This window comes from Oenanthe melanoleuca, chromosome 4 (assembly GCF_029582105.1).
Source record: "Oenanthe melanoleuca isolate GR-GAL-2019-014 chromosome 4, OMel1.0, whole genome shotgun sequence".
Taxonomy (NCBI): domain Eukaryota; kingdom Metazoa; phylum Chordata; class Aves; order Passeriformes; family Muscicapidae; genus Oenanthe; species Oenanthe melanoleuca.
The window spans coordinates 24,001,180-24,025,962 of NC_079337.1; the positions used below are offsets into that span (position 1 = coordinate 24,001,180).

Below are 24,783 nucleotides of genomic sequence, written 5' to 3' on the forward strand. Positions count from 1 at the left end.
ACATAAAACACCAAGAGCCTGGTTCTGTTCTCACTTCACTGTAACATCACTGACTCACCCCTGCCCTCACACCAAATATATTAGAGCAGAATATTGTCAGGCTATAGGAGCGCTACAAACACCAGATGTTAGGGTGTTTTTGAGCCTGAACACACAAATATTTACTTTGCAATTTACTCACATGCCTTCTAATTTGTAAATAGCGACAATACTGAATAGTACACACAAAGGAAGAGAAATGCGCCTTAACTGCCATAGGAAATATTTCAGCGCAAGAATACTGCATTATGCAGCCAACAAAATCTGGATGCTGGCCACAATGGCCTCATTCAGTCGGCAGAGCCCGGGAGACAATCGCGGTTCCTGTTTTCCCGCAGCTCAGAGCATCCTCGGGGGCGGGGGGACCCCTGGCGGACTCCGTGCGAGTGACAGCGCGGCGCCGGGACACTGGGAATGCCTGGGGAGCACCCCCTCCTGGAAAACCCAACCAAACCAGCCCCCAGACAAACCCAACTCAAATCTCCAGCCGACTCACAAAAACAAGCCACTTTTCGGGATGGCAAACGCTTGGACTTTGCTCCTGAAAATGACACTTAGAAGTAGCAAGCAGGAGCAAGGCAAGATCTGTGTGAAGTTGGAAAACCTAGTGGCATCTTTTGTTCTGCCTTGTAGCCATTTTCAGGGCATCTGCTCAGGCCTCCAAAGCTCACTCTTTACAGAGATGTTAACTGTCAATGTGAAAATGAGCTTTTATTTTTCTCAAAATAAAATTCTCAGTGACGCTGACCTTGTACAGAGGCCCTGCACAGAATTCTTGAAAATATTCATCAGAGAGGTTTGTGCTCCTTTGGGTCAACTCAGTCTTTTTTCTCCATTTTACTGTTAACAATGTAATCACTGGGAGCAATCCTCATACAATAACAACAGGAAAGAGGAAAAATGGACTCTTTTTCTGAGAAAAAAAAATAAAGCTGCCTTTTCAGCATGCTTTCAAACACATAAAGTATTTTCTACTTTCTCAACCTAAATTTTAAGAACTCTGATGTTTCCATATTTTCAAGGTTCTTCACTTGTAAGACAAAACTCATGGCCAGCACTCAGAATGGGAATTTTCTGAAGAACAAGGCAAAAATAAGAATATAGGGGGAAAAAGAAAATCCGCAACTGAACTCCCTAAACCAATTTTTAGCTTTCCTCAATTAGACCTCTCCATCTGAACTGCAGAAGTGCAATAAGAGGAGACAGGGGAAAGGGAAGACTCCTTTTTTAATGGCAACACCATACAACACTTGAATAACAGCATGACTAATGCAATGGGGGTGATGACATCCTCGTGACACTGAACACTCTCAACTGACACACAACAAAAAAAACCTGACAGTACCGAGTGTTACAGGACGTTACTTGGGACGATAGCACAGATTTGGGACAAAACAAAACAAAACAAAACAAAACTGATGCTCTGCTCCAACATGGTGTTTTCTGTGTATGCTATTGAGTAAATCAGAGCTGTTCATGAGGAGTAGAAAGAGACGTTTGTGATTTGCACTGAAATTGAATAGTTGGGGTTTTTTACTTACTGGAAGACCAAGGGGCCCTCTGTCACCCTTTTGACCTGGTTCACCCTTCAATCCTTTAAGACCATTTAACCCTGGTTCACCCTAAACGTAAAAGTATAAATGCCAAATTTTTGGTGCTATAATGGGTGTTTAAGCTGGGATAGAAGAAGCCAGTCTCAGAAGTAGCTGCAAATTCCAGTTTGAAACAAATTCAACCTTCTCAGCTTACTGGCAATTTACATACTGATTTAATAGTGTGCAAAAGTACTTGGGAGGTGTCTGCTTGAAATTTAAAATCTGTGTAAGGAAACTTATAGGCAACAGATTTTTAAAATCTTTTCCTAGTAATTAACACTGTAGTTAGATAGTTCGAATTCAGCATGATTTCAGGGGGTTTTGGAAATGTTTTAAATCCCATAAACCACCCTATGCAGATAATTCAAACTGAAAGAAAACATTCATAAAAGTAAGCCTCAAATCTGTAGGCTTCTAGAGTGGGATGTCCTGAAAAGGACATTTGGTAAGGAAGCAATACTTTTCCTTAGAGTAAACTGGAATTTGCAGCAAAATCTTACATAAAGATATTTTAAACCTTTAAGCATACATAACAAACAGTAACAAGTTAAAAGAAACAGTATAGGTTACACAATGCCAAGCTTTTTGGGAGGTCCACAGTTTCTGCGCTCATACAGAGAAATTTCAACAATGTAAGAAATGGCACTTGTGATTATTACATAATGCACTGGCTATTACACTAAACTTCACTAAGATGACAATACTGGGCTCAGAGTGGCACAGTTCTCTCATAATGAAAAACTGCATCAGCATGAGGGCTGTTCAGTCAAAGAGAGTATTGATCACACCTGCCTCTTCTGGGAGACAGAAATGTGTGGGGATTTCATCCAGGCTGCTAGATTTCCCTTTGATGTATTATGTTACCTTATATTATATTCATATTTAAGAAAAAAAAAATTCAGTAGAAACCCAGACTGCTCCTTTAAGTAACTCCAGACATCATCTGCTGCTTTGCACCCTAAGTAGCCATTTCTTCATTCTTTTTCTATTTGACTCAGTGTGACTTTCAGAGCAGTAGCACTGGAAATGCTGAAGTTTTGGAAACAGACCTGAGAAATCCCACAAAAGCTTGAGGCCAAAAGCCTGAGGTAAAGCAGGGCTGGTGCTAAAATGTAACATGATTTCAAAAAATGATTTATGACTTAGGTTTCTTGAGCCAAGGTAACACAGTCTCATAAGGGGTCAAACCTGTGGTTTTCTGTCTTGCACCTTTAAAAATCCAAAATAAACCCCTAAAACTAAACACAAACACCCTTTCCTCCTCTTCCTTATTTTTTGATTAAGCAGCCACAGGGATTTAAATGATCATGCCTGACAAGACCACTGACTTTAATGAATACAGTGTCATGCTGAATTTTAGCTTAATGGTGACTACTGAATTAAGGCACAAATTATAATATTCCAACTCAGCCAAAATTCACTTCCACTCTCCTGAGCTGTTCTCATGGGCTAGGAGAATCCCTAAAGAATATCTATGCTATGGAAAATGTTCAAATTGTATTGCAGACTTGTCTAATCATGAATCCAGTTTAGAAAACATGAAAATGAACACATCAGTTTGTGATGGTGAATCACCTAACACATGAAGGAACTGGTCAGCAAAATACCTGTCACCTATCAAAGGTCATGGAGACTGGAAGAAGCAGGAGATACAAGACAGCATAAACGAAGCTGAGTTTTATCTGACTTCATTTCCTGAGCCTGTAACATGCTTCTGTATTCCAAAGTAATTCCAAGTGCAATTGTAGCTTGCCCATAAAGAGAAGCTAAATAATTTAGTGCCACATCCCGAATATTTATACAAAAAAATGGACTCAGCCAAAGCTGAGGAGAAATACTACTCAGAAACAATCACAGAAAATTTTAAAAGCTTTTAAGCTGCTAATGCTAAAATCTGCTTTAAGGTTTAAGAATATCAGAAACGTTTATTAAATGAAGCATGACAAACACCACTGCATGCATTCAAGGGTAAAGATTAACACTTTGCAGACATAAAGAGCTCGTCTATTCAAGACAGGTATTAATTTACCTTTGGGCCAGGCAGTCCATGAGGTCCCTGAAAATAAAAGTAACATTTCTCATCATGAAAATATACCACAATTTTTTTGAGTTTTTTGCTTTATAGGGATACAAATTACCCCTGTATTTCTTTACTCTCAAAAGAAATGCAGCTGTCAATAAAGCAACACCTGATTCTGAGGAGGAACCAGACCATGTTAACAATAACAGGGATGTGCAATTTGTTTCTCCACCTCCTATGAATTTTAAGACATGCAAAAAGATTTCCAAATTAGGTCCCCTCTTTAATGGCCACATATTCTGATGACACTTTTAGTAAGCAGGCAATGAAGTGGCAAGAGGGCTTAGATGACTTCCAGCCCCTCTGTTCCTCCCAAGCTTACCATAGGGCCTGGAGGGCCATGTGGCCCAGGTGGTCCAGGTGGTCCTACCATCTACAGATAAAAAACAATGGTATTAAATCATGCAGAGCAAAGAACTCCCACAAAAATACCAGAAGTCTGGCTGACCCTTGTTGGCAAGCACTTACAAAAATAGCTATGCAACAGCAAACATTGACAGCACATCTAGACAGGGCTTTAGGAATGGGAATTATTTTGATTTGAAAGACAGGGTACCCAAAGTGCAGATCTGCCTGTGCCATATGGCAGTGTGCCTGCCTCCAGATTCTTACTCCTAGGGTCTATGACACACTTTAAGACACCATGGGGGAAAAACAATAAATCCCTGTAAAACAAACAGTACTGAGAAGGGATATTTAAACTTTAAACATTTTATGTATGTGCTCTTTAGTTCTCTCTTGTATTATTTAATTTGCAGAGCCAGAAGGTGTTATTTTATTCTCCCTCAACACTGGCAAATGGAAAAGATACTAAATTCAAGCTGGGCTTTGGCATAATTTCTAAATCACCCCTTGTCTCTCCTTTTATTTCTGTTAGCCCACTTGTACCAAAAATTCTCTGAGGTCATTAAAATAGGTAATCAGGTTGCTCATCATTTAGTGCACACATATTCTGCACTGTTTTTCCATGTTCCTAACAAATCCATGGAAAGAATTTCATGATGATATATCCAGCTTAATATCTCCTCTCTTCCTGGATTTAACCCCAACGGGTTGCTGCCATAACCTGCAGAGTGGCAGCAGGGATGCTCACACAGGACTCCAGACTCAGGCACTGCTCTAGTAGCTGTTGGTGGTGCCAAAAGCAGCAACACAAGACTGACTCCACCACCTGTGAAATCTCCTGAAAACTGTAAGTCTTCCTTCAAGTGAAAATAAGCAGAACAGGATGAATGAATTAGTGAATTAATTTCTAACAAACTAATCTTCTCCTAGTAAGAAACTCAGAGATTTGGGTGCCTCCTGTGTCCAGTGATGGCACAGGGCAGCCTCTCTGACTTCTGTCACTAACCTCTGCTCTGAGGCTCTCATCTTAGTGTGCTCTGATAGTGAAAGTCACCCTACCATAAAGGTACTATGTAGGAGTTTGTTTGGGTCTTTTGGGTTTGTTTGTTTTAATGCCTTTACAATGCTTTGAAAAAAAAATCAGGAGAATGTCTGGTCTTGTACAACTAGCTCACTACCCTGGGTCACATCTTTGAAGTCAGTCTAGTCTGGTTCTCACTGGACTGAGATTCCCAGAGGATAAGGTGTTGAGAGAGATTATGGTTTGTTTGGGTTTTTTTTTTTTCTTTCTTCCCAATTTATCTTTTGATTCATTACAGAGCCAGAAGGCTTTGACTGAAGTGAGCAGGACTCGTTCATAGTCATAGAACAGAACAGGAATTATATCTTTGAAATTTCTTAAATTCTACTTAGCTCTGTGACCATAAGTCAGTTCATTCTCAGGAAAGATCAGTCATGAATATCAAGTATTGCCCAGAACCAGAAGGTGGAGAACCACTGCTGGCCTCCTGTGTTCATTGCAATGCCACAGTACAACTTACTGAAGGACCTTGGGCACCAGGCAAGCCAACATCTCCTTTTTCACCTTTCATGCCATTGGCTCCCTAAAAAGCATTACAAAACAGCATTTATAAACAGCTTTAATCTTACTAGCAACCAATCTAGAAATGTTAATATTTATTGACATATAGCTATCATTTTAAAAAATAACACAGCACACACATAAAGGAAATAGTTTTAAAAAATTCTGGCACTACTTTGAAAATAATTTTAAACTAATATAAACATATGCTTTTATATTGATAGCTTGATAAATTGTAACTGATATTTATGATAATTCCTTAAACTGGCACTCCATTCATGATATATTGTACTACAGTACAATTGTACTACAATTTTGAAATTGGTTCTGCTTTTGCTGAGAAATTTCATGTAACTATCTACATCTACATCTACATCTACATCTACATCTATATCTATATCTATATCTATATCTATATCTATATCTATATCTATATCTATATCTAATCTATATCTATATCTATCTACATCATCTATCTACACACACACACAAAATAGGAAGAATGCATCACATAAATATTAATGCATTTCTTCTCCCTCCTCAATCTAAGTCACCTGAAATTTCCATTCAAAACACAGTTCCTTTCTGCTTTCTTTCTGCTTTCCCATGTTGTGCTATATATTACAAAAGGGGTACAACTCTGGTCAGCCTGCCAACTAATCTCTTTCTTCCTGACACAGTATTTTTTTTTCACTGTAAGTGCAATGAAAAGCTCTGACAATCTTATACACCCTCCTAGATTAGCTTCAGAACAATTTCAGAATTTTCTCCTCAGTGCTTTCTGTCCCATTTGCAATTTATCAATACTGTTGGAAATTCCTGATAATAGAGGAGAGAAAAAATAGAAGTATTTTTTCTAAAACTAATTAATTAATCTTTCATACTCACTGGTAGGCCAGGCAGTCCAATTCCCCCTTTTTCTCCAGGCATTCCAGGATCACCTGTGTCTCCTTTTGAGCCCTTAGGACCCTAAAATATGGAATTATTCAGCAAGTCATGTAAAAAATGTAGGGACATCAACAGAAAATTCTAGCTTTGATCCTAATAAGCAGAAGTCATGTGCTGTGTACACCTTTGCTATTAAAATGCAGAAATGCAGACATTATTATATCACAGACTACACAGCAACACTATAATGATCTTTATTAATTATTATAATCATATTCTTTAATTATTAAAGCAAAGTTACAACTTGGAATCATGGAAATAATCTCTTGGAATAAACTGTGGTTGCTCACATGTTTTTCACTACATGATTAAAACAAAATATACCTGCTCTCCATCAACTCCTGGGGCTCCTGGGGATCCTGGTTCACCCTGCAAGAGATGAGACAGAACTGGATTATCCCAATTGTCCCAGATACTAGAGGAAAGAGACAGAGAAATTCCCATAATTAACAACAATAAAGCTAGAGAATATTCTGTAAAAAAATTCAGCACATATATAATATCTATATTAATGAACAGCCCAGCTGATTATGACATTACACAAACTTTGGGTTGTACAAAGGCCAAACAAGTGCATAAAAAGAAAGGAAAAAGAAACTAAATCCCAGGGGTGAAAAGACCCAAATCCAATGGAAACTTTGCCTGCTACCAGAATAAATACAGAATCATGCCTCCTGATTTACATAAGGTAGAGAGAAACTTCATGGTTTTTTCCCTACTATAAATCACCCAGTGAAGGAGTTCACACTCACCACATTGTCTTACAACCAGCTCCTGGGCATCATTCTCTAAGGGAGCAAGTTATGGTGATGGGAGGAGTCCATGACATTAGAAACAAACTCCTGTGATGTGGAATTCTACTTTACATTGTAAATTTTTACATTGTAAATTTTGAATGAGAATGCTCATCTATATGAAGGAGCACAACCTCTTCCACACTCCAGCTTCTCTGTTTTATAACATACTCCATGTTGCAGAATTGCTGGGTGGATCATGATGCAAAAAGCAATTTCTGCTATACACTATTATAAATTTTCACACAGAATGAACCTTGTTTCTCACAATTTCTCAAAACAATGTACATGGGTATTTTGATGTATTTCCATATAAAATACTAGATAAAGTCTAAAATTGAAATGTCTAGTATTGTTATTCAAGATGCACATATTTGCTCTTGGAATAGCATAGAGATACTGGGAGAAGATGCAGTATCTAGTATTTAAGAAACAGGAGAAACATCTCAACTAGTTTAAAAGCATTTAAGGAGAGTCCACTAACTTCCACACTTCTTTCTTACATATAGGCAAATTTATTATTTAAATTTTATATGACAGTGCAGCATATGGAATTCATTGTCTCTGTGTGGGCTGCTCACTAGCCCTCCTGTACTACTTATAAGCACCAGCCAGGTGGTATTGGCAGGCTTGGGTTTCCAGCCAGGCTCCTGCCCACATGTGTACATTGTAATTTTTACTGACATTAGACAATCCTGCACTTATCTGGATGGGTTCCCCAGTTTTGCCTACCTCATTCCCACTCAGCCAGAGGTGAGGCATGGGGCCACTATCTGGCTGTGTGGCTACTTTGCAAAGTCCTAGGGAGCAACCTCAGCACCAACCCCTGAGTGAGATGCTTCTGCATTCTTTCAGTACTAATTAATTTTGCTGGTCCTCAGTTAAGTGTCTGTGTGTGGCAACTAAACAAGGCACCTATTCTGGAAAGCTACATCCAAGAATCTGGGATATAAAGTTGGAAAAATGCCAGATTTGTTAAATTTACAGTTAAACAACCGTGCTGGAGAGCTCCATTTACCTGTACACGTACATAATTAAAAAAACTCCAGAAAAAATTCCATCCTTAAGATACAATGAGTAAAGTAAGGAAGATCACCTTTGACCCTTGAAGCCCTTGGGGTCCTGGTGGTCCTGGTGGTCCCTAAATAGAAATATACAAACCTCTCAGCTTTTTAAATAAACTCCTGAAGAACTCGCCATGCAAGCACAGGGTGAATGTTAATACAGTTAATATAACAAAATGGGTTAGATTCTCAAAGCAAGGGGAACCAACACCAGTTATGGACAAGTTGTTAACCTATGACAATCACAACACCACCACAAAAACCAGCACTAAAATAACAGTACAACTCGTATTTTATAATAAAGTTTTCTGCTCCTTTTGATGACATGGCACTGCTTCCCTTAATGGAAGGGAGACCAAAACCCATTCATATTTGCCAGCCCTCACTGCCTGATCCAAAACAATCTGAGACCAGGAGAAATCTCCAACCAGTTGTAAAGAGGATTCTGCTAAAAGATGCTAAGTGCATCTTTTAGGGATACTCAGTGCTTTGTGAATTGCCATGGAATAAGCTATAATAATTTCTTTCATTTCTGCCTCAGGCTGTGGACATGTGTCATGTATCAAACACTGGTCTGGATGGTGCATAGTGGGGATGCTTCAAAAATACCCCACAACATTTGGAAACCCCCCACATTAATATAAAGAAAGGTATGTCCAGATGGGAAAATAGGACTAACAGCAATCTTGCAGAGAAGAACATGAAACAAAAAAGAAGAATGTGTTTTCTCAGCCTCGTACTTAAATGAACTGAAGCTTTGCCATTAATTCAGAAGGAGCAGAATTGGTTTCATTGTTGGTTTTCAACAATGAGTTCTCTGCTGTGGAAACACCAAGCAAAGAAATCAATACACGTTATGATGAACCAGGCTGACATCCAGTGAGGGCATGTCCTGATCCAGCAGAATGATGAACATGCTGCAGCACAAAGGAGAAGTTCTGCAGTGCACAGTAAATCATGCAACAGTAATGAATTACCGTGACAGTCAGGGTGGCAATCCTCTGTTGGAAAATGTATTAAAAAGTGTTGTCAGTAGCAGAATTAAACAATGATAAAAATAATTGTTTGCTACAGTTATAATCTCAACAGAACTTATGCTGCATGTGGGAGACACCATGACTCCAAAAACATGAATAAAACCACTGTTATTTTTAACTCCTGGTGTTGTATTAGCTGCTTGGCTTCTGTGGGAATTTGATGAAGGCAGTAATTTTGTACAATGCAAGAGATCAAATAAACAATGAAAACAGCAAAATCTAAGCAGAAGTCTTCAAAAAGGTGCCTTTTCAACTTTTTAAGAAAACATAATGGGTTGGTGTCTGAAGTCAACCAAAAGACTAGCACTATGTTCTGTAATGTCTGCAGGTTTTGCATAAAGGTTTAACTAATAAATTACTCCTGGAGTGGAGCTATAACGTTAGTTTTCATATAAAAATGCAGTTCTAAATCCAAAACTTCCAGTCCACAACCCAGCTATGCATACTACAATTCTGCTTCCAATGCTTGGAAAGACAAAGGATATTTTCATCATGGAAGGAGACAAAATATCTTGACATGTCACTTTTTCTTTTTTTTTTTTTTTTTTTTTTTTTTTTTTTCTTTTGCCAAAGAATCTAAAAGCAAGTGGAAGAATATTAAATGTAATTTAAATGCTTGTCTATATTTTAAACAGAGTAAAACCCCCAAATATGGCAGCTGACACATGCTTTCCTTTTGCACATGAAGAACATACTGACCTATGTGGACAAGAAATATTTTGCTTTTTTGATTGCTATCCAATGTGCAAATAAAGGTTTGCAGATCTTCTGTTTTAAAGAAGAACCTCCATATGTCAGTGCAACAATAATTACTGTTGGCAAAGATCTGGACCTACTCAATGCAAAATACTTGAACAAAACTGTTCTCTAACACATGGCTTTAATATACTGATACACTTTGTATTTCAACATTTTAATGGAAATACATAAAGAACTTTAGAAAATACTGAAAAGTTTAGGTAGGTATGAAAACCTAAAATAACCATTGCAAAGTACTGTTTACATGATCACACTAATGGATCCCTTTACAGTGGCAGATATTTTAATATCTAATGCTATAGCTCCTACAGAGGTTAAAGTTTTGCAACTACTGCTTTTTGCCCTGGGAAATTCTGCAGAATAGGTGTGAAGAGCAATTTTGACTGAGAGATAGATTCTGTATTTGATCCTCCAAGTGAAAGCCACATACTCTCAGCAGGAGTCTTGCTCAAACCCCTGACAAATTTAAGATTGCACATGAGATTTAATAGGAGGCACAAGGCAAAGTAACTAAATTGCTAGACTGCTTCATGATTTATTATTAAATTCTAAGATGAGACAAGCAGCCCAGATCTTGCAAACTCTTGTCAACTTCTTAAATCTGCAGGCCAAATTCTGTGCAGGTTCACAGTTCAGTGCTGAGCACTGAGTTCTCATGTACTCTTGTGAGAGAACTGCAAGTCTCAGACCCTTAAGAATTTGGCACCAGGAGACTTAGGAATGGGTGTTTGCCATCTGAAAGGACTGAGCTGGATTTGGCAAGGATATTTTTGACTGATCCTATATAATCTTACTTATACCCTCCTTGCACAGCCATTCCCATTAACATCAATTATTTGTTGCCCTGGATCAGAAGGTGATGACATTTGGAATGATCTGCAATGGGATAAAGCCTTTCTAGAATGCTTCAACCACTGCAGAAGGCTTTAGTCCACTTTTAAGGCTTCTTTATGTGCTGCAGCTTTTCTGAGGAAGCTTGAAAGTAAAACTGATGCCAGAATTACAATACAAAGACAGAATATAGGAGGTACAGAGGCTAAAGCCCCTGGTAAATCTCTGTCTGCTAATACACAACATTAATTTCAGGCTCCTTTAGGCACATAACTCAGAGAGGGATATAGCTGACTGAAAGTTGTGTGCCTGAATTCCCTTACAAGCAAACCAAATGAGGCAAACATAATGCAGAGCCTCACAACACGGCCATGCAGACCACCACAGACACAATGAAAGAGTGGACTCAGCCTTACTGACATACAAGGCTTTTAGATTTTAGTAAAGGCAGCGAGATTCTTTTATTTTTTGAAAGAGTCTTGGAAACCAAAGGACTGGTCAGACATTTACCCACTCCCACTGTGTAAATGTAAGAAAAAAGTTCACTGGCTTCAGTGAGAAAGTGATGAGATGCACAGTGAGCCAAATCCAGTCTTCAGCTTCACATAAGCAAGCCATTCACTTTGGTGGAGTTATACTGCACAGAATTTGCATCTGAGTATGCTGCAATGTAAATCACCTTGACTGCAATGACATATGTCATCTTGGTCCTCTGCTTTTATGCAAACACTCATTCAGTCTTTTTGTAACCCCACTTTAATCCTCCACACTTTTCTGCACACCAGTCAAAATAGGTTTTCCAGAAAAGAATGTGAGAAGACTGGTGCTTGGTCTACTTAAATGTACTCAAGTTGCTGATTGAATCCACAGCTTGCTAATGGAACCATGTTACATGGTTTTCAAATCTCAAATATTCTGCTCTTGCATTTTACAGGAAAAGGAGGAGGAAAACAAGGAAAAAAAAAGAAATGTCAATATTTCAATACATGAATTGAAAAGCAGACACTTCTGTTGAACCAGTGGATATGGTTTATTACATTAATTCAGCACTAAACACCAAAGCCAGCAATGAATTTGTTTTTCCTCATTAAGTGATGTCAGTACTCTCCAGGGAACATGAAACTAATTCACTCAGCTAATTTGTATCAGAGAACCAGCTTTTCTAGCACAGAAAACTGGTTTCCAAATATAGAAAGTGATTCCTGATTAATAAGCTCGACAATTTTGAACATAAAATGTTTTCAAGCTTTAGGCAGAAGAGAAATACAATGATGTCAAATGACTTTTTGCCAGACTAGACTAAACCAATTCAGCCTTGTTATGTTTGCATACCTGCAGAGCTTCATGGATATTGCCATTATAATCAATTATCTCTGTTGCACCTTGATCACCCTTCTGTCCAGGTGGTCCCTGCAATACATTTTCCATTAGAATTTTGAGACAACTGCCAAAGACTATTTTAGAGCCTTAACAACTTAACATGCTTTAACTTGATTGTGGGGTGTTAGACTTACTGTACTTGCAGTACTGTACTTTTAAAAGGAAAACTTTTTTTAAATAAAGATTAATAAGCAAGTCAGTACAAAGTGACTTGTGCTGCAGTGGAAAAGCAAATATATGAAACCTCTGAGGGAAGACATTTAAGCAGTTCCTGAACTCTAGTTCTCTATTGGCAGTGAACAATGTCAGAACACCTGGCTTGTAACATCCTGCCCACAAACTGTGGGTACAAGACTGCTTCAAACAGTGGCAAGTGGTGTTACTCATATTAAAGTCCAGTTAGCAGCCATGTTCTAAAAGTGCCAAGTGCCTAATTCCACTTGGAGTTTTAACTAGGATTACTGCTACAGTTTCAGTTCACATGGACTGAATACCAGTGTACAAAACAAAGGGCTGAGATGAGCAGACTTACCCGTGGACCTGCAGACCCTGTGTCACCTCTCTCACCTGTATCCCCCTAGGTAAAAATGATACATGAATAAAACAGGCATGACATTTGACAATATATCACATAGTTCTTCACTTTTAAATATGTTTTCTTATATGAACTGGTTTACAGGGCCTCTCATCCTAAACAGAAGGTGAATCTTATTAATGAAAGGAAACAGCCCTTCAAAATCTGTGTGCTGGTAGAATCAACAACGATGCATTTGGTTCTCTGTGAATATTAGAGTATTGCACTGGTTTGCAATAAAAAATCACAAAGAACCAAAAAACGGGCACATTTCAAATTAAGCAATTTGTGTAACATCCCTATTCTTAATGACACTACTATCAAAAGCTTGAAGAGAACACTAGAAAAATGAAATTACTCAGTTTGAAAACAGTCATAAACTTCCTGAAATGTGTGTTTCAAAACGCATATATTTTTCTTTCTGTGATCATGCCTTCACTAACCTTCTGAACTTCTCTGGGAGTCACTGCCTCCCCTACAAACACAACTGTACTGTCAGATCTAGAGTTTCTTGATGCCCTTTCTGTGATAGGAGTAAGAAAGATCATTACCAGCTTACACACAGCTTTTTCATCCTGGCTATTAGTAATATGTCTCAAATGATGGAGGGAATCTCAAACATGTATGCATTTATATCCCATCACCCACAATTCATTTCACACTCATTTTCACAGCAAGATCTTATATTTAAATATTACTCAAAATAATAAGGGCAAGGACTGCAAATTTTACTCCTGTTGAAATCTAGAGAACTTTGGTAAAAGTCAGGGAAGAAAGATTAATTCACCAGTGGTAACAAACACACAGAAACCAGGAAACTTTCATGGAGATAATGAAGGCATATGGAGAGCAGACTGGTGGCAGGGCATAATCAAGGTTGTGCCATCTGCCTTTCCTTTCAGTGCTGCCTTGGCAGCAGCTAGTGAACACTGGAACTCTTAAAAAATGAAGTTGCTCACCATTGGATTGACTTCTGAGACAGATTTTCATGACAGCATGCAGGTAAAATGAAAATTGTATATCCATTTTTTTAACAGTAAGGGAATTAAAGAAGGTATCTTTATAATATTGGTGCATGTGGGAGGTGCCCAGGTACTGTAGTCAAATGAGAGGCTGATTTACTCTTCTACTCCACTCTGGCACTTTAATTCCCTCATCAGTTCCTTTGCCTTCCAACACTTCTTTCTGGTGGGAATGCATGAGGTTAAATGGCACTTGTTTAATTACATTTTTAAGCTCTTAAGGCCACCCTTCAAGGAACCTTGTAATACTGCAAAGAGTATCACACCAGCCTACATTGTCCTGTCATCCTTATTCTCACAGCAGGCCTGTCAATAACCACCTACACAAACACATTTTCATTCTGCCCTGACTCCATCACATAACATGAAGAAATCCAGTGGGAACAGTATTTGCACAGCAGATAAAGTAATAGAAAAACATACATTTTATCTCTCCATATATGTGAATATAGAAAGATAAATGGGCAGATATAACCAAAGTAGTCTTTTTAAAGCAGGTAAAACACTGACACAACCAACAACTCATGCCTTTATATGACTTCTGACCATCATGTGTCAGCCTGCTGTACTTGGAAAACCTCTGATTCCTAGCTCACCAGAGTGTGGATCCCTAAAATTATTGCAAACCCAACAGCACATCAGCACAGCCAGGCATTGGGTCCTGGCATGTGGGAGGACAAACACACATCAGCTACACAGAGAGAAACCAATTTGCATGAGGAAAACAACAGCAGAGTGAAATGGATGTTATAACAGAAAAAATATTAGAACCACAGTGTTCAAGATGTGACTTGACTAAATTTTTTAGCTAGAATTCAAGGTCAGAAGGTTTCACTTATAAAGAAAACTGCAGATTGTTACAGGTTCTTTTAAAGAGAAATGTTACAAATAACTGATCCTAAAAATCATGTTAATATGTCCCCTAAAGACAGTTTCTTTACTACTAACCTTTGACCCTTTGGGGCCTCTAGATCCAGGTTCACCTGTTTTCCCCTGTTTGAAGGAAGATAGGAGAAAAATGGCAGAGAAATTGGAGTGCAGAGAAAAAGAAATTAGTAATGACTAAGTACAGTTTGGAACAGCAGAAATACTTTATATTGATGTTACCAAGATAATGAGTTTTTAAAGGCATTTAATTTAATTGCACCCAGGTTAACATAGTCTTTAACACCAGAGTGCATTGGTCACAGATTCTACTCTTCCAAAGGAAAAATAATATTGGCATTAGTAAAGACAGGCATCATTATCACTGGTTTTCAGAAATGAGCTATGTCATTCCATTGCTCCTGAGAAATGATAGCCAAGAGATAGAGAAGATAATTAAATATTCTAACATAAGGAGGTTAAAATAAAGTGTTACCACTACTTCTTTTCCCAACAGTTCAGGTGAATACAAACTAACTGGTCAAGAATCACAAAATTAACCTTGCTGTCTTCAAAATGCATTAGGAAAGAAAAACTTGAGAGTACAAATACCAGGGGAACTATTAAGACAATGATAAAATGTAGTCAGACTGATCTGTTTCTCAGAGAGTTAGAAAACACCATGCAAAATGGATTTTCTCTGCATTCAGTTGCTACAGTGGTCAAAGAGTTCAAGCTTGGATGCTGAAAGTCAGGGACCTGGAGGTCAGCACTTCAGCTGGAATGAATTAGGCCAATTCCATGACAGTCTATGTAGGTAGTGTCTTTACTTTGCAGACCAAATAAGAGTCCATTCAGACTGCAGATCCACAGCTGTGAACACAAAACTGCCATTGTCTTCTGGACTGGAGTATTGGTCAGCATTTTCATTTAGAAGCTCACTCACCAAGTTTTGTTCTACTTTCCAGCAGGCAAAGACGTGCTCATAGGTGTAAAACTAACAAAATATTTCCAATATGAAAGTCAGACTGACCTTTGGTCCAGGGATTCCAGGTTCCCCTCGCTCACCCTTCCCAACAGGGCCTGCCTCTCCTCTGTCACCCTATTGCAACAGACACAATGCATCACAAAATGCTGGGCAGCCTTTAGCACACCACCAACTCAGTAGGACCAAAGGAACCAAGCCAACAGAAGAAACACTGGTTTAGTCTAGCTGTGTTTTCAGAATCTGGTGTGTAGTATCAAAGTTCTACATCTTGCATACAATTTCAAACCATTTTCCTAAGAAACCCACATTTATGAAAATAGTTTCCTCAATCATGGTATTCTGCTTCTTGAACGCCTAAATTTGGGGATTGTAACATGAAAAAAGATGACTTATTAAAGTCACTATGCAACATTTTTGAGGGCACTAATATGAATATCTATGTATCTATTTCATATCATTGGTCCATGACTTCTCACATTTTCTCCAGTAGCAGCCTCAGTCTCTGCTACCTGCTGAGGGAGGTTGAATTTGACATCAGCTCAAGGGACCTCACACCAGAGCACTGCCCCATTACCCTTACCTTTGTTCCTGGAAGCCCTGGCAACCCAGGTTCTCCTTGTGGACCAATGAACCCTGGTTCACCCTTTAAAACACAATATGAGAGGATTACTTATTTAGCAGTATGCAATCATAATAACATAAGTTTATTTTGGGTAGCATTTTCCCCTGTGCTGCTTACAGCTCTCCAGCTGTGATGCAACAGTTGTACAGAAGTAGATTTTGTCATGGATAACTTTCATCAGCATAAATTCCTGTAGCAAGCCACCACACAGCAGATGAGATGCAAATGAAGCAGGAGGTGTCAAACATGGGGTTTAGGAGGTTAATTACTGTTAATATGCAACTTGGTCTGTAATGTAACACATCAGACTAATACCCAAGCAAGTCTGAAGGCAGGAGGAGAGATCTGAGTGTTCCTAAATTTAAAAAGGGACATTTCAGTCGTGTTTTGAGATGGTTTTCTACTTCAGCATGTGAATAGATGGGCAGAAACTGTGTGTGACAAAGCAGTGACAAATGGAGATGGCATTGTTGTGCTGTGTCAGTACCATGGTGCTTTCCCTCCTCATTCTGGCAGCAAAATACTTCAGTGCTCTGCATCCAGACAACATCCCTAATGCCACAACTCTCCTCATTCCCTCTCTTTCTGCTTTCCCTTCCCATTCATTTGTACAAAGAGGAGAGAAAAATAGCAAGAACCAAGCAGAGGTGCAGAAGAAGCAGCACTGAGCAGAAGAATAAGGCTGTATTTTATTACCTATCCCCATGCCCGAAGAGAGACAATGCAAGATTAATAAGCCATATGCTTTCCTTCACAAAATCCCCTGAATAAGGCTTCCTGCTGCTTAATCTTGCAATTTTTTTTCAAATATATTTGAACCAAGAAGATAAATCCACAAGCAATTGTAAATTTTAAAATCAGTTATGTAACCCAATTAATATTTATTTATTAGCCTTTTAGCAATATCCCTAAACTTAAAGACCCATCAAATTACCCATCAAATGCCTCTTAAAATAGCTAAAAGACAGACAGATCATAATCCTGTAGTGATATTATTACTGACAAAATACAGAGACAGTGCATATGAGCAGTTCTATTACTCATTTCTCTTCATCTCTTCCCCTCCTTAGATATACAGGTATGCTGCACATGGTGAGCAAATTAGGAAGTATTCTTGCACATTCATCTGTGCTTTCATCAGCAATCCATCATTAACAGTTCAAAGCCAAAGAAATCTTCCCTGTGGTTATATCAAGGATGACAGCAAGCTCCCAGAGACCTCCATTTAGATTCTAAAAAAATGCAACTAAATAATGAGCTTTCTCACATGAAGTTCCAGCTGGCCATGGTTCAAAATATGGTAAAGAAATAAACTCAGACAAACATGTCACAGAGAAGCATGTCGGGATTTTTTTTCTCTCATAAGGAAAGAACCTTGAAGTTTATATAAGTCTTCCTATTAGCACACACCAGCAAGAGTAACATAAGGTTGTCACTGCAGATGGAAGCACTTTAATATCAGTAAATGAAGAAAAATGCAGCTTCAATAATTTATTTTAGAATTAGTGTGTACTAATAGCCCCATGTTGTTTTAATGCTAAATTTGCCTGGACTAATTTTTGGCCAGCTTATTATGACTTCAGGAAGAAAAAATATGCAGTGACTACATGATTCTATTCAGTGGTAAGGCTTAGAAGTGTCACTCAAAGGTTAATGCAGTTTTTGAGTCAAATTCTTCTCTTTGCTCAGGACTATACCAATTGCACACCACAAGAAAACTTCTGGCCAAAGTCCAAGAAGAAGCCCCACCTTCCCTCAAAATCCCTAAGGGGAGAAGAAAAAGGTGCTTTGCAAAAGCTATTGGAATTGATAATGGAATAAGCTAGTGGCTTAATTAGCATAACTAGAATACAGGTCTTATATGGCACAGAGGTTTAAAATGTTTTGAAATGTGGTGTGTCAGCAGAGACCAGGAACTGACTGGGTGAGCAGCAGCCCTGGGGGAAAGATGCAGCAGTTGCAGTGGATGCTGAGCTGAACATGATCCAACAGTGTGTTCTTATCACACATGGAACAAACTGCAGTAGTTAAAACCTGGCTACATTAAGAAAAACATGCAATCCTCCTTCTATCTAGTGCTAGAGATCATAAGTAGATTAAAAGACAGATCTGATTTGCCATTTGAACTAAGCTCCTAAGTAAAAAGACTGGGTTTGAATGCTTTGAAACTAAGCCATGTCTTCTCTAATATTTCAAATCTTTTGAGTGTAACCACAGCATAAGGCATTAACAAACAGGGAAAAAAAAAATCTATCAAAATTGGCACCGCCAATGTTGTGTGAAATGTAAAGAAAACAGTTTCCTCTCGGTAAAGCATCCTTATGTCCCTGCTATGCAAAGGCAAGGGAAAGACCTTTATGATTAGTCCAAGACACAAACAAGATTCCAGAGCTGTACAGGAAGGCACTTAGAAAACCAAGAACTAAGGGCTTTAGATATTTTTGTAAACATGTGACTTATTTGTTAGCTGGCACATGGTTGCAGGAAAGCAAGAGTAAAGGTTTGCACTGTGGTTTGACAACATTGCAGCTCTGGTGCTCACTGAAGCACCTCCTGTTCTTAAGTCTCTTGCTTAAATGAACTCAGAATTCTGCTCTAAGTACTGTGAAATGCTGAGAGGAATGCAAGGGATCAGAATCAGCAAGACTTGTAGTACTCTTCCAAACATCTCACTACAACTTCTTACAACAAAATCCAAGTTTTATCCAGTTAGAATGTACAGCAATCTCCTTTGGCTGCTAAAGCTGGGACAGGCAACACAGAATGTGAGACACTGTAATCTGAAGCATGGTTTGGCTGCTGTATAGAAAGTCATCAGCAAATGATGACTCTGTCTCACATTTTAGTTCAACCCTTTGGTATAGTTATGAAATCTCTGCTTTGAAACCACCACATTGCACAAGATGTCAACAAGGCATATTTCAGCATTCAAACTTCATCCACTGTTAGACTTGGAGCAGTATGTATTAATCACAACACAGGCAACTTGGTTTAACAAAAAACAACAAAAAACAAGCTTGTACACTTCTTCCAGTCTACAGAAGTCGTGTGTTATGATAATAAGAATAATTTTTAGTGCCTTTATGCATTAATATTTTAAAAGACTACCTCCATGCAGGCTCATTTTTATTCTCAAGTATTTGTTGACTGTGGAAATACTACAGGGTCAGATAACAAATTATATACTACCATTCACAAACATTGTTAATGTCCATTTTCACCTCTTATAACAGTCTGAAGCAGAAAAAGCGTGTAATGTGAGTGCAACCAGAATTTAATATTAAAAAGTCACCTTGTAATTTACTTCAGATTTTTATGAGGGTTATTATCTAGACATAATTAGAACTGGTTTTCATGATGATCAAAGCTTTAATGGTCAGAGGCTAGCTTTGATATTAGAGGTTAACCCTAAGAAGCACTTTAGTTCACTCTCACTGTCATCTTTAAGTTTTACAGAACCCATAATTATTTCAAATTTTGACTTTTGATTTTAAAAAGTACAGCAGTACAACATTTTCACTGCTGGTTTCTGTTTTAAATATCATAATTTGGCAAACGTTTATTACCAATGTAGTTCTAATACCATATTTGGTCAGAATTAGCCTCCACTGCACAGCTGGGACACACACTATCATCATTATTTGAAACTTTGTTCTCACAGACACACATAGTCCTCTCCCAGTGCCTAAATACAAAGCTTTATGCTGATGCAAACATCAGCATAATCAGCAGAGAACTGCAGTTGATGGGTACATTGTTTTCTCACAGAAGGTTCTTTCTCCTTTAATCATTATTCTAATGACTATACCACATTTTCCCATCCAGATCAATGAATGCCTAAAAAAGAAACCTGTGCTGCAAAAAGGCATCCAAACCTCAACTTTCCTATAATAATGAAATAAATTCTCTTCCATTTCTGAAATTCCCATCCTACCTGTAAGTCTCATGGTTCCCTTTTTATATTCCAGCTACATCATATTATTACAGTATTTTCTCTATCCTATAGAAATGTGACTAAACCAATCTTTAGACCATTGAAAGAGGAATGTGACTTCAATCCTTATTCTTATCTACAGCTATGCACTAAAATTAGTCAGAGAAATTTAGATGTTTAACTCTGACCTTTATTACATTGTTCACTGGTCCCAAATATTTTGTTCAATGTCAGTCCCATTGCCAAGACCATGGAAGTTCTGTGCCTGGGCTGACTGGCAGGTCTGCACCAAGGCAGGACACACACAAAACACCTTCCCCTGGAATTCTCTTGGAAATCCAAACACACCAAGGTCAAGACTCCTGTGTGCACACCTTGGAGTTGGCAAACCATGCCAAAGCATCCTGAATTTCTTTGGAGAACTCCAGAAAGGCAGATGCACTCCACCTTTTTCATAAAACAGAAAACCCAGCTGTGTGGGCTGAAGGAAAACCACAACCATGCTTGAACACACAGCTTTGGAGATTCCAACTCCTGCCTCTAGGTCTAATGGACCTCCAAAAATTCCTGGGTCTGGCATAAGCCAGCAGGCAAATTCTTCAAGAATCACAGACTTTGGGAGACCCCAAAGTTCATTTCTGACAAGGACTGATGTGGGAGGGTCCTCATTTTAATCACATCAAGAGACCAGTGAATGTCTTCAGTGCTACCCTGGCTCACATACAAGCATATTTAAAACAAAAACAGTATGATGCCTTTCCTTGCCTAACTACCAACAGAATCCTGCAAAGGTGGGGATATACAGAAGAGCTATCTAAAAAGACCCCAAACCCAGATGCAAGACAACGTGAAGAACAGCTATGAAGCTGTAATAAACTGGATTTGGTTCAGGAGTACCTGTACTGATCTTCCATAAGTTGCCATCTGCTGTCCTAAAACACTTTGTTTTTGAGGTTGCTACCTAACCAAAACACTGCAACTCCTCCACTCTGGAGAGGAGTGAGGGCCAAATTCCCAGGATCCTGTAACAGAGCAATCCATGATGGTCTGTGGAGCTGCACTTGCTCATGCCCTCCCTCTGTCTGCAGCACTTAGCTCCAGTGAAGCAATTTCTCAGAAACTCAGCTGGCCTTAGACTATACAAGTCAGAGTACTTTGTCTCTGTGAAGGGCATTAGAAGGACTTTATATATAGCCTGATGTCCATGGGAATTTTCCTCTCAGGATGCCTACAGTATTCAGCTCCTAAGAAGGAAACGAACAAGGTTCAAGGAAATCTGATAAAAAATAACCCTAACCCCATTTTATAAGGTCTTTCTTAAGGCTTTTCATATCACTTTAGAATTGGCTTCAGAAACTGCCAGTTAAAACAGGTTGTCTGGCTCACTCATCGCATTTGAAACAATATCTTTACTCCCTAATCGTTCTCTAAACTTAGAAAAACAATTGTGGTTTAGAATTTCCAAATGCCTATTTAGACTTTATGATTCATTTGGAGTTAGGGAAGTAAAACCTGGCTAAACAACCTGGCTGAAACCCTGAGGTTTCACAACAAGCCTCACTTTGTATGACATATATTACTTTTTAGTGAGTCTAATTTTCTTCTTGCTTTTAAGTTCTTAGAAAGTATGTTGCTTTGGGAGAGTGCTATCAGAACCAGTAATGATTCTGATTAATTCTACATTCATTAATCATATAAGGGGCTTCTTACTTTAAGCCTAATTATATTTCAAGTCAGCATGGTAACTATTTTCAGGACAGAATAAAAACACTTCTTGAAATGAGCACCTAATTTTTAATTCTTTTCTATGACCAAACTGCTAAACGATGAAGAGTTTGGCCCGAATTTGTTTCTGTTAAAAAAGTTTACATGATAAATACAAGGAATTTTGTTGCTCTTCTGAAAGGTAAGGAGCTTTATTGCATGCCCTCATTTCTGACCTTTATAAAAATTTGTATTTGAGAAATAATTTCAGATTACTGATGTCAGGTCTTCTTTGTGGATGACAAAATACTTGATTTCTGAATACAGTAGGGTGTTGGATTTTGACATTATTCAAGTATTTTCGAAATGTTTGATTTGCACTTTTTTTCTGTACAATGAAAAATTAAGTTATGCTATAAAACATATTCTGTGAAGTAGATCTTATAAGCTCAGTCTTCCAACTGTTAATACTTTTAGAGGAAACAACATTCTGTGCTTCCGTTCCTTATGTTTCAGCTTTTTCCAGGAGAGAAAAGAACAGATTTGGAGGATATGGTTTCTGAGAAATTAATAAGAACTTGAAGAATTTATCTTGAAGAACACCCAAGTAAGCATCCCTGACATGCATACCATCCAATGTTAGTGATGATTTCATTTTCTGGCCTTGATTCTCAAAACCAGTTCTGGGAAATTACACGTCCACTCTATGCAGCTGATTACTGCCATAATATATGGAAAGCAGCCAGCTTGGAATCAATGAACAAAGCTAGATGTGTAATACATAGATATATGTTTGTATATCTACTTCCATTATGGAAAGTGAAAACTCAAAACACATTGCACAGTCGTGTAATGTATTTTACCTACCAATGCACAGAGATACTTCTGAAACCCAGCCCACCAAAGGTGGGTACTAAGTCTTATTTTCTTAGATCAGTTCCCATTTACACCCAGAACCTGCAGAGAGGGGTAGAAAAAGAGAGAGACAGAGGGACCCTGCAGGTTTCCTGTTAACACTAACAAGGAATAAAAACAGGAAGAAGAATGGAAATACAGAAAAGAAAAAATGAAATGTGAACAGCCTTCTTAAGAACTCGTGGGAGAAAAGGGGAATTTACCAAACTTTCTTTTAGGCAGTAAATGGCATTGACTCCAAACCAAAATGCTTAGAACTACTTTTCACTTCTGATTTCCTTTCATTTTGCTGCCAGATGGTAAGAGCAGCACTTAAACCCATAAGCTTAAACAACAGTTGCTCTTTTTTCTACAAAAGTTTAAATAGGAGGCTAACTTCTATGCATACAGCTGGAAAATTCTCTCATTTCCTCTGAAATTTCTCTTTTCTAACAGAACTAACTGGGTGAAAGTAGTATCAAGTCCTTCAGACCTTAAAAATATATCTTCTGTGGAGCAGAGAGTCTTTCAATCTTTAGAGGCAAGATCTTTAAAGGGTAAGTAGGCATAGGAAAAAAAAAATTAGGCCCAGAAAAAAATTAGAACTGCTTTGGTTTTCATAAAAGAAAAATAAAAGGATATAAAATGGATTCAGATTCCCATATCCTTATCCAGATTTTTCTGAAAGCTTGCTCAGGCACAGTCCCAGGGAAGTCAATCCAAAGTCATTGTATACAAAGATGCAAGATGCTGCATACTGGCAAGTCCATTGCATCAGCCACTTCCACTGAATTTTAAAACACAGAAAGTTTTTCATACTCCCTAAAAGCAGAAGGGCTAAGCAGCCTTTCTCTTCTCATGTCAAACCATTCAATGGTTCAGTTTTCTTGAGCACAATAAAAAAAATAAATTATATGTGCTTGTAAGCTTCAGTTCAGTATTTATTTTAAAAACTGAGGGACAAATGCCAGAAATATCATAGAAAATCTAGATCCTGCAAAAAGTGCTTTTACTGAGAAAAGGCTTGTGTTTTGTGAAGGCTTCTCACTGCAGTGAAGAAATTGGTAACTGTACAGGCCAAAAAATGCAACATAACAGATTTGGGAGATATCTGACATTACAGTGGATGAGGGCATGCACGATTTCCATTACATTAAGCAAGTGCTGCTTTGTAGGTATCTTCCTGCAGAAGTTATGAGGTAAAACAGATACATGAAGTTTGTGTTTCACAGCCAGGTGTCCGTGTCTGCTTGGCATCAGTTGGGGGATAGTAGAGCAATGAGTTAATATTCTGAGTTTAGGTGGAACACATTCAGGGCTCATTAAGTTTCCAGCCATTCCTAAACAGCAACAGGTGCTTGAGAAACGTTTCTCCAGTTTGTCACAGACAGCTCCTTCATTGCCTTGGAAATAACTGACTGCACTTGTGTTTCCTCCATGGCACCAACTGACAAAGGAGGAGGGAACGAAGAGGAACAGGAAGAACTCCCAAAACATCCACATGTGCAGACTGAATGGGTCTAGAAGAGTAATACAAGACCCTGCTGCATACCCTGAATTCAGATATGACACTTGCATGTCTGTCCAATGTTGCCGCTCATTCAGACTGCAGTATCACATTCAGCCAAGTCCTTACAGGTTCCCAGGAACACTGATTAATTAATTGAAACGGCATTATAAGAAACTGAAAGTTTCTCAGTGATTAATATTCATTAATCCTTTATGTA

At 38.3% G+C, this 24,783-nt stretch overlaps 1 protein-coding gene across 1 annotated transcript in view; it reads right to left on the reverse strand.

Annotated features, from left to right (window-relative positions):
• COL25A1 (collagen type XXV alpha 1 chain) overlaps positions 1-24,783 on the reverse strand; it is a 295,524-nt gene that overhangs the window by 23,861 nt on the left and 246,880 nt on the right. The window contains exons 21-32 of the mRNA XM_056489411.1: positions 16,483-16,545; positions 15,948-16,016; positions 14,999-15,043; positions 12,987-13,031; positions 12,407-12,484; positions 9,425-9,448; positions 8,480-8,524; positions 6,914-6,958; positions 6,530-6,610; positions 5,601-5,663; positions 4,037-4,087; positions 3,664-3,690 (exon numbers count right to left, since the gene is read on the reverse strand). Of these exons, the coding sequence (XP_056345386.1) occupies positions 3,664-3,690; positions 4,037-4,087; positions 5,601-5,663; positions 6,530-6,610; positions 6,914-6,958; positions 8,480-8,524; positions 9,425-9,448; positions 12,407-12,484; positions 12,987-13,031; positions 14,999-15,043; positions 15,948-16,016; positions 16,483-16,545 (636 nt within the window). The remainder of the gene's footprint in view (positions 1-3,663; positions 3,691-4,036; positions 4,088-5,600; positions 5,664-6,529; positions 6,611-6,913; positions 6,959-8,479; positions 8,525-9,424; positions 9,449-12,406; positions 12,485-12,986; positions 13,032-14,998; positions 15,044-15,947; positions 16,017-16,482; positions 16,546-24,783) is intronic.